We start from the raw sequence: 14,821 nt of genomic DNA on the forward strand, positions 1-14,821 counted from the left end.
ATGGTTTATTTCCCTTTGTTAGGAGACTCAGGGCATCTGAGTCTTGGGGTCCCACAGGGAAGTTTTGGGGGACCCAAGTGTACCAGGCACTGGAATTCCTGGTTGGTGGCAGCCTATCAGATCTAAGCTGGTAATTAAGCTTAGAGGCTTTCATGCTGGTACCCAATCTTTTGGACGCTAAGGTCCAGATTTGGGAATTATATCATGACAAGCTGTTCCACTTGAATTCAGTCACGGGGGAGAGATAGCTCAGTGGTTTGAGCATTGGCCTGCTAAACCCAGGGTTATAAGCTCAGTCCTTAAAGGGGCCATTTAGGGATCTGGGGCAAAATCAGTACTTGGTCCTGCTAGTGAAGGCAGGGGGCTGGACTTGATGACCTTTCAAGGTCCTTTCCAGTTCTAGGAGATAGATATATCTCCTATTATTATAGTCTCTATAGGAGTCTGTCATGTGAAACTCTATCTAATGCCTTATTCAAGTTGAAATACCTCCAGTCTCCTCAGGGCCATCCTGAGGCATATGTGGCTGCATAGGACACCCAAAAATTTGGGGCATCACCAGGACAGCAGGTAAGAGCAGGTCAGTTCCCACACACCCAGCACGTGCTGCAGTCTCCTTAGGCAGGGGCCGTATTCACAGAGCCGAATGCCCCGGCATGGCGCGTTCTGTGTAAGAAAGAGTGTACAGGGCAGGGAACTGTGACTCTCTGTTGCCAAGAGGCAGGCCGGGCCGCTTGTTATCCTTTGCTGCCTCGTCCCTCCCCCCAAGGCTGCAAGCCCGGGCTGCTGCAGCATCTGCTGTGTATGAAGCTCGATGTGTATCAGCAATGGGGAGGGGGTGTGGTTCTGGGTGTCTGTGGGCCGGGGTGGTGGCTGTGCCCCAAGTCAGGCATAGGGGCACCAGTTTAATAATACTGCGTAGGACCCCATAAATCCTAAGGATGGCCCTGTCCCTGCATTTCCTTTGGGCATTATCCTGTCAAAGAAAAAGATTAAGATACTTTGGCATTACTTTTTTCTGATTAACTCATCTTGGTTATTCGTTGCCTTACTATTTATCATGTATTTGCCTGGAGGCGCTCAGGTTTTGAGCCTGATTGCACTATGTGCAGTCATTTACACCAGGGCAAAGTGGTGTAAAAAGCACCATTCTGATGTGGTATCACTTGCCCTGGTGTAAATGATGCCACAAAGTGCAGCGTAGCAGGGAAACAGGCCTATCGACATCTCTGTTGATTCTTCTAGCCAGCTGCAGGCAATGCAGTTAAGCTTTCTCGTGTGTAATTCCTGGAGCCCCTTTTGGCCCCTATGTCTATGTTTACTCTTGACCAGTATTGTGGGACCTCCCCTGCACTCCAGGCTCTCCCCAAAAGAATCGCCAGCTCTCTGCTAGCCTCATGCTCTTTAGGATGAATTTCACTGGCGCATATTGATTTGAATTAGCACAAATTACCCAGATATCCTTCAGCCTGTTCCATCCTGAGTCTGGTCTCTCTCTTTCCTCATTAACTATGATTATGTTAAGTATCTTGTCACTCACCCTTTGAGTGACAGCTGAAACCAAAGAGCTACTCAGCACTGCAGCTTCTTTAGTATGTGATGGGCTCTCTCTCCCTGGTATGTAGGTGACCTACCTGTGCACTTTCCTTTGTCAGCCTCCTGCTTTTTATGTACTTATAAACCATTTAACTTGTTCCTTTTGCTCACACCCCCTCATTTTGTGCCTTTACCTTCCTGACTTTACTTCTGAACCTCTTTACTCTTTGCAATTCCCTTTCCCCATTATTTTATATCTACTGTTCCTTTTTTCAGTGTCAGGGCTCTAAAGCACCTCTGGTGAAGTCACGCTGCTCTTTCCCAGGTGCAGAAGGAGAGAGCTGTCTCAGGGGTGTCAAAAGAACTGCTGTCCCAAGTCTGTATAGTTAACTACCTGATAAACTTGGGGAGGAAGAAGGATGTCCCAGAGTCACTGACTAGGATGGCTCTGCCTCAGGTGTGCAGGGGAGAAATGAAGAGTGCATTGTCCCAGGTGTGAAGAGAAGCCACCTCAGGAACAAGAGGGGGAAATCACTCCAGAATGCAAAGGCGAAATCCTTTCCCATATGCTTTACATGTGGGTTTCCTTCTCTGTGATTATGAGCACTTCCTTGGCTGATGGGGATGAGATCCTGTATTCTGCTTTGGGGCTCTCCAATGGTTCAGACACTCTAGGCCGGTGCTTCTTTGGCTGAGGCAAGTCCTCCGCTGGGGAAGTGAGTTCCTTTAGCCTCTGCAGAGAGACAGGCAAACAGATGGAATCTCTGTTAATTAAACTGATAAACAAACTGACACCCAATAGCAATCCACAGTAACTGTTGAACTAATCCTCTCCATTTTCCATTCCTCTCCTCAGTCCACACACACACACACACACACACACACACACACTCTCTCTCTCTCACTTAAGTTTTCTGATCTTTAGCCAGTTCTTATCCATGATTATTCAACCTCCAGGCTTACAATGTTTCTATTTGTTTACATTTTGGGACACATGTATCACAAGGCACACTAGAGATGTATTTATGGGAGGAGGGACGGTCAGGAGTGGGAATCAGTACACAAGGGTTCTATTCCTGGTTCTGCCTCACATCTCCAGTGGCCTCAGACAAGACCCTTGTGACTTAATTTGTCTGTGGTGCTGAGTAGTCACACCTTCCGCTGCCTTCATGGGAGTTGTGGCTCCTCTGAAATCATCCAATTCGGAGGGCTGATAATAAAGAAGTGCTGCTCAGTCAGAGATCCAGTTCACGTCAATAGAAAAATCAGTGTCTTCAACTCTTTGTACTCATGTCATCAACTGTAAAACAGGGTTACTAATACTGCCATCCTTACAGGGGTCCTGGGAGGCTTTCATTGGAGGCTGTGCCATGCTTTGCGATCATTGGTTGGAAAACGCTAGGTAATATTATTATCCCACTGCACACACCTACCCACAGAGTAGTGCCATAGAGAGAGATGCCTTTAGGTACAGATCTCCCCCCCTCCATGTTTCTAGCATTCGTCTCATACCCTATACCCTCCTGAGACCCTCCACTCCCTGGGACTACCACAAAGTGGTTTTCAGACTCATTGAGCATCAAAACACTTCTCTAACAGACACTGATATTCATAGCTACATGTGTCTTTCTACTCAGACTGTCTGGCTCAGCACACACCACTCATCTGATCACATGATTACAGACCATATCACAAACAAGGCTGAGCAATTAATTCATTTATATAATTAATTTTGACACTCTCGCTCTCTGTTAGAGAAAACCATCTGTTGGCAGGCAATTCACAAATTTATTCAAAAATATTCTTCTAGTAATTTCTGGCATAGTTCTTGGGCAGTAGCTTGTTTGTGATTTCACGTTTGGAATTTGAGCTGTTTTTAACTGTACACATAAGGTAACAATGTTTGTGTTTCCTGATTGGCCCAGTGGAATTCTGGAAGTCAGCTTGCTGGTGTGAATAGTCACAATTACCAATTAGAAATGTGCTTTCCATGAATATACTGCAATATCCACTTCAAATACAGCATGCTGTTCCCTGGAGCTTTGCTGCCAGTACATGCATTGCTTAAAATATTCATAGGCAGTGAACGAAAGAGGGGCACAAGCACAGTCAGGGAGACTTCGTTTCAAAATCAGAACAAATATTCATTGAGGATTTTTCTTTGTGTGTGTGTGGGACGGGGGCGGGGGACGGACAGACCCCTTCCTGCATTTCCAATCCATATCCTTGGAAGCTTCTTTATAAAGAAGCAGTTAAAAACTCCATGGAAGTTATATCTGACATTATATAAAGTGAGAGGTAAACACAAAAGTCCCTTATCTGTACTTGACTAAATCAGTCACTTGAGCACACTATAAATTAGCACTAATGCATCATAATAAAATATTTGGCACCTACAGGAACTTTTTGGCTGTAGATCTCAAAATGCTTACCGAAAGATTGATAAGTATCATTCCCATTTTACAACTGGGAAAGTTAAGTCACAAACTCCCCCATCTACCTTTAATAGCAGACAGTTTAACATCTTTCAGCTGTGTAAGCTGGTCGTGCTGTAGACTAGGTAGCTGAAGTCTTGTCCATACACAAGTTTTACCACTTTAATTATATCGGTCTTGTTAATTCAATAACCACCCCTCCAGTGTGAGGCCAGCTATAGTTTCCCCAGGGACTGCACCTTGATATGGTGCATATGCCTGTGTGCTCCAGGTCCCTGAGAGCTATGTTGGCAGGTGTAGAACTCCTGGTAAGGTCATCCAAGACAGAAGGTCAAAGGTTAGGAGCCAAACTAAAGGCAGTCCACTGGTCTCTCAAAAACGTTCTCTGTTAGAGAAACATCCCAGAGACAAGATGAATCTGTCACAGATTTGCAAATACAAATATCAACTGTGGAGAACCATCATGTGCTGGATGTAAGACAGAATAGTACTGATCAAACAGCAAATCCATCTGATATTCTGATGCTGGAGAATCAAATCCGCAAGGAAGTTGTTAATCTGAAATGGGGTATTTTCACAGCTAAAACTAAGTCAAAAATTGGGAGTTGGAATGGTAAATCACTTCAGAGCACAGGCAGACTGACACAAGTTATCAGAGAAATGAAAATCTTTGGCCTAAGTATACTTGGACTGACTGAGATGAGGTGGACTGGACCCATCTAATTATCATTGGAAGGCATGATTGAAGAGAAGATGATAAACATTGGGAAGGTTAAGCTTAGCGAGGAAGCTACTACAGCACTGAAGGAATGAGTATCTGCACATTCAAGAATACTGACCACTCGCTTTATGACAAACCAAGCAAAAGTCACACTTGTTCAGTGTTATGCACCTAACAAATGATTGCGATGAACAAGGCAAAGATTGCAACCTTTCATAGAAACAGAGCCTCCTTGGCAAGATCAATAAATATGATATTGTTATCTCTATGGGAGATCTAAATACACAGGTTGGTGATGCTAATACTGGATCTGAACACATTATGGGCAGAAATGGCATATTAGAACAGACTGACAATGGAAAATGTTTTTATAATTCTGTGTCCTATGCAGTCTATGCATTTTCACACAAGGAAAGGCAAACTGACGTGGAGATGAAATGATGGCTTCAGCCAGAAACAGCTTGATCATGTTGCCTTTAGCAGGTGCTAGAGAAGATCACAGTTGAACACCAGGCTGTATAGGAGTGCTAGTATCAGAAGTGACCACTATCTTGTTATTGGGACAATCAAAATAAAACTAAAAAAACACAACCAATAATACTAGATACTAGAAAGTTAGAAGATCCAACAGTGAACGCACATTTCAAGATGCAATTTAGCAATAGATTTGAAGAGTTAAAAACACAGATGGATGACAGAAAAACAATGGGAGTTTTTCAAAGAAGCAAGTGAGGATGCATCTGGACTACCATGTGGGGTGAGACTATCTAAGAACAAAGAATGGCTCCAACCAAATACAGGGAAGCTAGCTGAATAGAAGAAAAAATTAAAGAAGAGAAAGCAACAAGAATGAGACAGCAGTAAAAGAACTATTCTGCAACCATAGGCGGCAGGTTTGTATAATTTTTGGTGGTGTCCAAAATGGTGATGCCTCCCCCCTACTCCCACCCTGTAAGCCAATATATATATATATATATATATATTATTAAATAGTGTAAACTTGGACTGGAAGCCGTAAGCATTTAAGTTTCTCTTTATTGCACAATATCACTATCAGAGAAATCCATTGTTGATTATTAGTGGTCCTACAAATCAAGAATTTGTTGCTGGGATAAAATGAATCTACAACATGTCGGCGCCACAAGATTACAAGCGTCAATTAAAAGTGGAAAGTCAGAAGCAGCACTTGCCTGCTTCAATATACTGTATTGTATTTTGTGGGAATGTTCTTAATGTTTTCTCTGAATACTGTGTGGGTGCCTCAGCTTCATCTGCAAGGTGCTAACTGAAGGTGTTGGGGCCAAAGAGATCAGGTGGCCTCCTTGTCCCGAAGAGACACAAAGCCCAGATGAGGGAGTGTCAGTTTGGAGCTGGCTGGAGAAATGGGGAGAGGCCCTGAACTTGGGTCTGGGCTCCCCACCCCTCAAGATGGACCTGACTGAGGGGTCCTGTTTTCTGTACCTACAGCTCTGTTCTAGACTGTGATCCTGTCGTCTAATAAACCTTCTGTTTTACCGGCTGGCTGAGAGTCACGTCTGACTGCAGAGTTGGGGTGCAGGGACCTCTGGCTGCCCCAGGACCCCGCCTGGGAGGACTCACTGTGGAAAGCGCACGGTGTGGAAGGCATGCTGAATGCTCTGAGGTCAGACCCAGGAAGGTGTAAGCTTCTTGCCCTGGAGACAGTATGCTCAGAGAGAGGAGGCTCCCCAGAGTCCTGACTGGCTTTGAAGGAGTGGTTCCAGAGCATCCCAGCATCCCCTTCCACACCATGCGCTTCCCGGAAGTCTGCACAGGCACTAACACTCCCTCCTCTGGCCTTTGTCTCTTTTCCAGGCATTAGGAGCCCACATGAACTCTTTGTTCTCCAACACCTTCAGTTGGCACCTTGCAGGAGAGCGGCCAGGCCACCAGTTGCCCAGAGACAGGGTTTCGGCCATTCTCTGTGCAGACAGCATCACACTGGCCCTCTAGGGCTCTACAACAATCACACCCTCTTATCCCACCATCTAGATTGTTAAGAAATGCATAGGGGAAACTGAGGCACCCACACAGTATTCAGAGAAACATTAAGAACATTCCCACTTCGTAACACCTGTATACAACTAGTTATATACTTTAAAGGGTGTAAAATAATCAAGTATTGTGCTAAACACAATGATACTAGTTAGTAGGGGAAGCAAAAGTGGATGGGAACCTGGAAGCACAGTGACCATGAGATGGTCGAGTTCAGGATCCTGACACAGGAAGAAATTTTAAAGAATCCTTATTGAGGTTGCAGGAAAAAACCATCCCGATGTGTAGAAAGAATAGTAAATATGGCAGGCGACCAGCTTGGCTTAACAGTGAAATCCTTGCTGATCTTAAACACAAAAAAGAAGCTTACAAGAAGTGGAAGATTGGACAAATGACCAGGGAGGAGTATAAAAATATTGCTCAGGCATGCAGGAGTGAAATCAGGAAGGCCAAATCACACTTGGAGTTGCAGCTAGCAAGAGATGTTAAGAGTAACAAGAAGGGTTTCTTCAGGTATGTTAGCAACAAGAAGAAAGTCAAGGAAAGTGTGGGCCCTTACTGAATGGGGAGGCAACCTAGTGACAGAGGATGTGGAAAAAGCTAATGTACTCAATGCTTTTTTTGCCTCTGTCTTCACAAACAAGGTCAGCTCCCAGACTGCTGCACTGGGCAGCACAGTATGGGGAGAAGGTGACCAGCCCTCTGTGGAGAAAGAAGTGGTTCAGGACTATTTAGAAAAACTGGACGAGCACAAGTCCATGGGCCGGATGCGCTGCATCCGAGGGTGCTAAAGGAGTTGGCGGATGTGATTGCAGAGCCATTGGCCATTATCTTTGAAAACTCATGGCGATCGGGGAGGTCCCAGATGACTGGAAAAAGGCTAATGTAGTGCCCATCTTTAAAAAAAGGGAAGGAGGAGGATCCAGGGAACTACAGGCCAGTCAGCCTCACCTCAGTCCCTGGAAAAATCATGGAGCAGGTCCTCAAGGAATCAATTCTGAAGCACTTAGAGGAGAGGAAAGTGATCAGGAACAGTCAGCATGGATTCACCAAGGGCAAGTCATGCCTGACTAACCTAATTGCCTTCTATGAGGAGATAACTGGCTCTGTGGATGAGGGGAAAGCAGTGGATGTGTTATTCCTTGACTTTAGCAAAGCTTTTGATACGGTCTCCCACAGTATTCTTGCTCTTGCCAGCAAGTTAAAGAAGTATGGGCTGGATGAATGGACTATAAGTGGATAGAAAGCTGGCTAGATCGTCGGGCTCAACAGGGTAGTGATCAATGGCTCCATGTCTAGTTGGCAGCCGGTTTCAAGCGGAGTGCCCCAAGGGTCGGTCCTGGGGCCAGTTTTGTTCAATATCTTCATTAATGATCTGGAGGATGGCATGGACTGCACTCTCAGCAAGTTTGCAGATGACACTAAAACTGGGAGGAGTGGTAGATACGCTGGAGGGTAGGGATAGGATACAGAGGGACCTAGACAAATTAGAGGATTGGGCCAAAAGAAACCTGATGAGGTTCAACAAGGACAAGTGCAGAGTCCTGCACTTAGGACGGAAGAATCCCATGCACTGCTACAGACTAGGGACGAATGGCTAGGCAGCAGTTCTGCAGAAAAGGACCTAGGGGTTACAGTGGACGAGAAGCTGGATATGAGTCAACAGTGTGCCCTTGTTGCCAAGAAGGCTAATGCATTTTTGGGCTGTATAAGTAGGGGCATTGCCAGCAGATCGGGATGTGATCATTCCCCTCTATTCGACATTGGTGAGGCCTCATCTGGAGTACTGTGTCCAGTTTTGGGCCCCACACTACAAGAAGGATGTGGAAAAATTGGAAAGAGTCCAGCGGAGGGCAACAAAAATGATTAGGGGGCTGGAGCACATGACTTATGAGGAGAGGCTGAGGGAACTGGATTGTTTAGTCTGCAGAAGAGAAGAATGAGGGGGGATTTGATAGCTGCTTTCAACTATGGGGGCACAGACTCTCGGGTGGGGCAAGGCTGAGGATAAGGAACTTGGGGTGCAGACAGGCTGCCCCATGGCTAGGGCCAGAGAGGACCCCCCCCTGCCACCCTCCCACTGGCAGCAAGCTCCAGGAGAGGGACCCTTCCTCTCCTCCACCCCAGTCACTGCATGTGCTCCTAGGGCCCCTCTCAGGTCCAGAAAGCCCATTGGCCTCCCTTACGGTGGGTATCGGGGTGGGGGGTTGCCATCACGTGTGGCCTCCCCTGCTGCTGCCCCTCACCATAGCCTCACTGGGGATGGGGCTGCCCCTTGCCCAGCGTGGTGCAGGAGTGGGGACTGCAGGGTGGTGGCTGGGGGGGGCGGGGCAGGGTGTCACAAAATTCACCCAAGCCCCAGCTGCTCAGGTCTAGGAATCTCCCGTCCCCAGTGGTGTAGCCAGGTTCTCACATCAGGGGGAGTGAACACATAAAAAAAGGTGCCACCCAATATATCCAATTACTAATCAGGTAGTAGGATTTTCAATGCTATAACAACAGATTATGCTATTACCATTATCCAGTCAGCTTTCACACTACCTTCTGAATTAGTGATAATTCACAGAGAGAGCAAAGAAAGCTGAATTTAGAGAACAATTATTAACCAGATTCCTGGTTATCCACCAGCCACTTTGCTCCAGTCCCTAGCCAAGAGACTATTCACCTCAAATTGGCATTTGCTACACTCCCCCCACCCCCGTGCCCCCAGTCACCACTATTCAGGAGATAGCTAAGTGAAAAGGTGGCATTGCTGAAGCATTTAGCAGGCAATTGAGAACTCGTATAGAGCACTGTACAGTCTCTGAGAACATTGCTGAATTCTGAGCACTGGGTCTGCAGCTAGTCAGCAGTGAACCTGAGGAGACATAAGTGGTACCTTAAAGCACCTTTACCCCGCTCCCCCTTCCTCCACAAGCTGCACGAAGCACAGTTTCACAGCCCCGGGCGCACACTGGTGGGCAGAGGGGGCTAAGTACAGTGTGTGTGTGGGGGGGCAATAACCCAAAGTCGCTCCTTTGCCTCCTGGTCCTGCTGCTCCCTCAGCCACCTCCGCTGAAGACAGACCACGAGAAAAAAACATCCCCCTTGCCCCCCTTTTCCTTCCTTCTCCACCGGCACCAGCTGGGCTTCAGAGCCCCCTTCCCTGCCGAGCTCAGCCGCCTTGCTCTGCACGGGGCTGCCTAGGACCAACGGGGCTGCTGCGCCTCAGTCCCCTGCTGCACTGGGGAGGCTGCACTGCCGCCCCTTCCCCTCCCGGCAGAGCCCACCCCGGTTCAGGGAGCCGGGCAGCTGCGGGAGAGCGCCTCCTCCTCCTCACCCCCGGGAGCCCAGCAACCAGTCCACGCTGCCTGCAGCCCGGGAGCCAGCGAGCAGGGCTGGGGATGCAGGAGGGTGGTGCCGAGCGGAGAACCAGCTGGCGGCCACACGCAAAACCCGGCTCCGGATTCCGAGTCCGGAGCCCAAGGCTGGCTGCCTGGAAAGACGTTGATTTTGGAAATGTGCTCAGAGGGAAGCCGCGGCTTCCCTCCCCCGCCCACCCTACTGGGTGGGAGGAGGGATGCTCCAGGGCCGGGAGTAGTGGTGGTGGCGGCAGGGGCCAGTGCCCGCTCCAGGCAGGGCCAGGGGAGAAATCCAGCTCCAGATATTGGTGGAGCACAGCCCCCAGCCTTGAATATTCCTGGAGCTGGGGCACCTGGAGCCCATATAACCTGCTGCCTATGTCTGCAACAAGAACATGCAGACAGAGATAAGGGAGGTAAAAGATTAATCAGAAGAGATCTTAGAGAATGGATGGAAAATAAAGCAAGAGACACTGTGAAGGCACATAGGAGAGAGGATTCTAAAAAGCTTTCTCAGTATCTAAACAATTGACATCACAATGCTCTAACCTTTGTAGAATTGTGTAGGAAAGCTCAAGATTGTGTGATTTCAACCACAAAGGATGGACAGAGTGCCCATTGGATGGTACATTTCCAGGCCGTGCTAAACCAGCCAGAACCATTAACGCATACTGAGAAATGTGAAGACATAGCGGTCTTATCTATACCACTACAAATAATTGCCTTGGAGGAAGGAACTAAGGCTATAAACCAGCTGAAGAGTGTTAAAGCACCAGGCTAGGATAAAACAAATGCTGAAATGTTAAATGCTGGGGAGGAAATGATGGTGAATTACATGTGCAGGCAGTTGGAGTGGTCTGAAGACGGGACACCTGTCCAAAGATTGGAGAAGAGGTGTTATCTGCAAAAATCCCTCAAAAGGTAGAACAGTTTATTTGTGATAACTAGAGAAGGGTGCTACTCCTAGCTGTACCTGGGAAAGTGTTTTGTATTATCATTTTGAATGGGATGAAAACTGCTATTGATAAAGTACTCAGGAAAGAACAGGCTGGATTTCAATCTGGTAGGTCATGTTCAGAACACATTTTCACCTTGAGAAGACTCACTGAGAAAGGCTTAGAATACCAGAAGAATATAGTTTTAACATCCTTGATTTTATGAAATTATTTGATAGCATGCACAGAGATGCCCTCAGGAAGATCTTGAAACACTATGAAATTCCAGCAAAGACTGTTAATTTGATAAAAGCTTTGTATGACGAGGTTGCATCAGGACCAAAAGTAAAGACACAGAATGGTTTAAGAGTGTTACTGGCATAAGGCAAGGTTGCATATTTTCTCCACTTGTCTTCTATATTGTCATAGACTTTGTGATGATAAGACTGACAGCTAATGGCGAGAAAACTGGTATTGTTTAGGCAAGAAATAGGTTGCAAGGCTTAGATTTTGCAGACAATATAGTCATGCTGGATACCAGCTGGGATGGAATGAAAGGACTCTTTATGCAACTAAAAGCAGAAGCAGCCAAAGTGGGACTTTGTATCTGTATATGAAGACCAAAATCATGGAGATAGGAGAGAATGCTATCAACACGGTGATAGATGGAGAAAAGTCCAAAAGAGTTAATGACTTAATCTATTTTGGAAGTAGAATATCTGCTAATGGCCATCTCACTAAAGATGTGAAGGCAAGAATCGGCAAAGTCAGTGGATCATTTTCCCATGTGTCAAACATCTGGAAGAGTAAGACACATCTACACACAAAAATGAGATTGTACAGTTCTATTGTGCGACCAGGAACATGGCAGATGGCAGAAATACACAAGAGGATGCTGAAAGCATTCCACAAGCATTGCTTAAAAAGAATTTAAGAAACTCACTAGAAAGATCATGTAACCAATGTGGAAGTGTTGCATCACATGGGTCAGCAGACTGATGATTCAATGATTCATAGATGCCAAGGGCAGAGGAGACTATTGTGATCATCTAATCTGACTTCCTGTATAACACAGGCCATAGAACTTATATTTTAGAAAAACATCCAATCTTGAATTAAAAATTGTCAATGATGGAGAATCCACCAGCACCTTTGTGATCAGACAAAGACAGCTACGGTGGTTTGGCCATACCATCAGGTAACCCTGTGGCATAAGCACAAGGTATGTCTTAAATTGGATTCTTCCTGGGGAAAAAGAAGGTATGGAGGACAGTGAATGACTTATTGCAGGATGACTGAAAATGATGTTGCCATCATGGAGACTACAAACATCTTGCTCTGGACAGACAGCAGTGGGGAAAATGGGTTGCCTCATGCCCCACTAGGCTCAGGAGATTCCACAGCTAAAAGCTAAGAACAGTTCCACTAGTATAAAAGTGCTTATACCCCTCTAGCTTATTCCAGTGTGGGAAGGGGATTAAGGCACACCCACAAAAGGCACCTTTATACCAATATAACTGCATCCACATTAAGAGTTGTACCAGTATAACCATTCCAGTTAAAAACAACAACCCTAACCAAAATAGCAATACTGCTACAAAATCAGTGTAGACTAGGCCCAGGTGTTAAGGGCCTTCCAACTGCATAAAGCTGGTCCAGCTGACAAAAGCACCTTTTCCCCCGTGCAGAGAGGGCCAGTAAGGCCAAGTCACTTGCCTAAGAGCACAGATGTAGTCAGTACTAGAAGGCAGGTCTCCTGACTGCCAGTGCTGTTTCCAGGCCAGAGGCTGCATTCCTTGACTGTCTTCTCTGCCTTCCTCCCTTCCCCATTCGCTCAAGGCTTTTCTCCCCCTTTCCTCTGAATGGGGCTTTGCCTTGCAACTCATTAGGCACCTGAGCTTGGCACTAATCAGCACTGCCACACAGCCTGTCACATCTAATTAAGTTAGAGTTCCTAGCCACGAAATAAGAGCCTCATGGGCACGGATTCACCTTCCCGGAGGTGAAGGAGCTGGAAAGGATGTCGTGAGCCCAGTTTTTTCCCTGATGCAATAGTACTGCAGGGTTCTCCTCTCCACTCATCTCATGGAGCGAGATCTGAATAACTCCCCCCGGCTCCCCAGAGTTACATTCCATCCTCCCCAATTCATTTACGTTTCCATCAGCCTGAGCTGTCATTCAACCTGGGACAAATGGGGAGAGATTGTGCTTCCCCAGGTCTACACAAGGAAGTAACCCAGTGTGTGTGTGGGCCTTGGAATAGGGAGTGGCCACCTCCATGGCCCCATTTCCCCCTCCCTTCCCCCACACACAGACATCTTACAACCTTGCATAAGGCTCTCCACAGGTTCAGGATCCCTGTGATGGAAGAAGAGGGGACTGGGCAGGGAAAAGGCAGCTTTGTATAGACTGGGAGCAAGTCATATGTCCTGCCCATACTGACCCTGGTGAGATTGCCTAGGCCAGGGCAGGGTTAGGTAATACACCTTGTGAAGAGTTATCTGGGGCAGCCCTGGCCAGGGGAGACACTGATAAGGAGTAAGGGGGAGATCAGTGGTAAAGAGCCACTGTCTGATCCAGAACTTGCACTGGCACAACTCAGGAAGATGTTTTATTGCACCTTCACTCCCCCTGATCCTGGAGGCAGCTGATCTCCAGTGGAAATTAAGCCCAGAAGCCTGTGTCCTCAGGGGGCCTTTCTGGGAGCCAGGCATTGACAGAGTATAGAGTTGCCTCAGTCAAACTCCCTTTTCCATCAATACTCTCTGCACCAGAGAGTGGGAGGGGTAGAGATAGATGCTGCTATGACAGTTCTGTGCCACACTGGGGGAATCCTCCACTAGCCAGTTTAGTTAGCATTATGGTTGCCTTGCATCATCATAGTCATGCATATCGGTTGCACATAGAACTGCAGATCTGGCCCGCTCCAGGAAGGCCAAGGTGCTTGTTGGTTCCCTGGGAGCTGAGCAAATTCATGAGAACCTTCCCAGTGTAGCAACGGCCGCTGCAGGTCATTCTGCAGTAGGCAAATGCCAGGCCACCCAGACAGAATGATCACGGGAGGACTTAGCCAAGGAGGTCCTCACTGAGATGTCCTCCTCTGAGCCCCATCCCGTGAGAGGCGATCCTGACCACTGTTTTGTGTATCACCCATTGACCATGGACCCATAACTCCTTATACAGGCATATCTTCCAGTGAAGTCACTGGGAGTTTTGCCTGAGTAAGGGCTTCAGGATTTGGGCTCCCATAAACTGGCAGTCACCAAATGAAAGTACCTTTGTCCCACAAAATATTCCTCTTTCTTTTTAAAACTCTCCATGGACTTGTTCCACTCAAATGCACAATTCTGGTTTCTCTCTGCACTCCTTCCAAATCCCTCCATTCATCTACACTGGCCTCTTCCCTATCCTTTCATGGTCTCAAATGATATTGCCAAGAGAGCCTTCTCTTACACAGCTCCTTCCATTCTCATCACATCACAACACTCAGCTAGAGAATCAAAGGGCTGACAGGAAAAGGGATGCATTGGAAAGAACTGACAGATATGGTCATGTGCCTATAGAGGAGAGGTAGATGATAGGAGACATTTCTACTTGGTCACCCCATTGATTCACTATATTCTTTTTGAAGCACTTCCAAACAGTTTGGGCCAGATTCTCCATTTCCCTGAATCTCAGGTCATCACTTTACACTAGTGCAAATTGCTCCCATTCTAACTTAAGAACATAAGAACGGCCGTACTGGGTCAGACCAAAGGTCCATCCAGCCCAGTATCCTGTCTGCCAACAGTGGCCAATGCCAGGTGCCCCAGAAGGAGTGAACCTAACAGGTAATGATCA

At 46.9% G+C, this 14,821-nt stretch overlaps 1 protein-coding gene across 5 annotated transcripts in view; it reads right to left on the reverse strand.

The window, feature by feature from the left end:
• Positions 1-14,821, reverse strand: part of SLC6A12 (solute carrier family 6 member 12) — a 66,707-nt gene continuing 51,886 nt past the window's right edge. For 2 of the 5 annotated variants that reach the window (XM_075069364.1, XM_032764092.2), the window contains exon 15: positions 1-2,269. In XM_075069364.1, coding sequence (XP_074925465.1) covers positions 2,108-2,269 — 162 coding nt within the window. In that variant the 3' untranslated portion in view covers positions 1-2,107. The remainder of the gene's footprint in view (positions 2,270-14,821) is intronic. The other 3 variants (XM_075069361.1, XM_032764099.2, XR_004371527.2) reach the window with 2 other exon arrangements.

This window comes from Chelonoidis abingdonii, chromosome 1 (genome assembly GCF_003597395.2).
Source record: "Chelonoidis abingdonii isolate Lonesome George chromosome 1, CheloAbing_2.0, whole genome shotgun sequence".
Classification (NCBI taxonomy): Eukaryota; Metazoa; Chordata; order Testudines; family Testudinidae; genus Chelonoidis; species Chelonoidis abingdonii.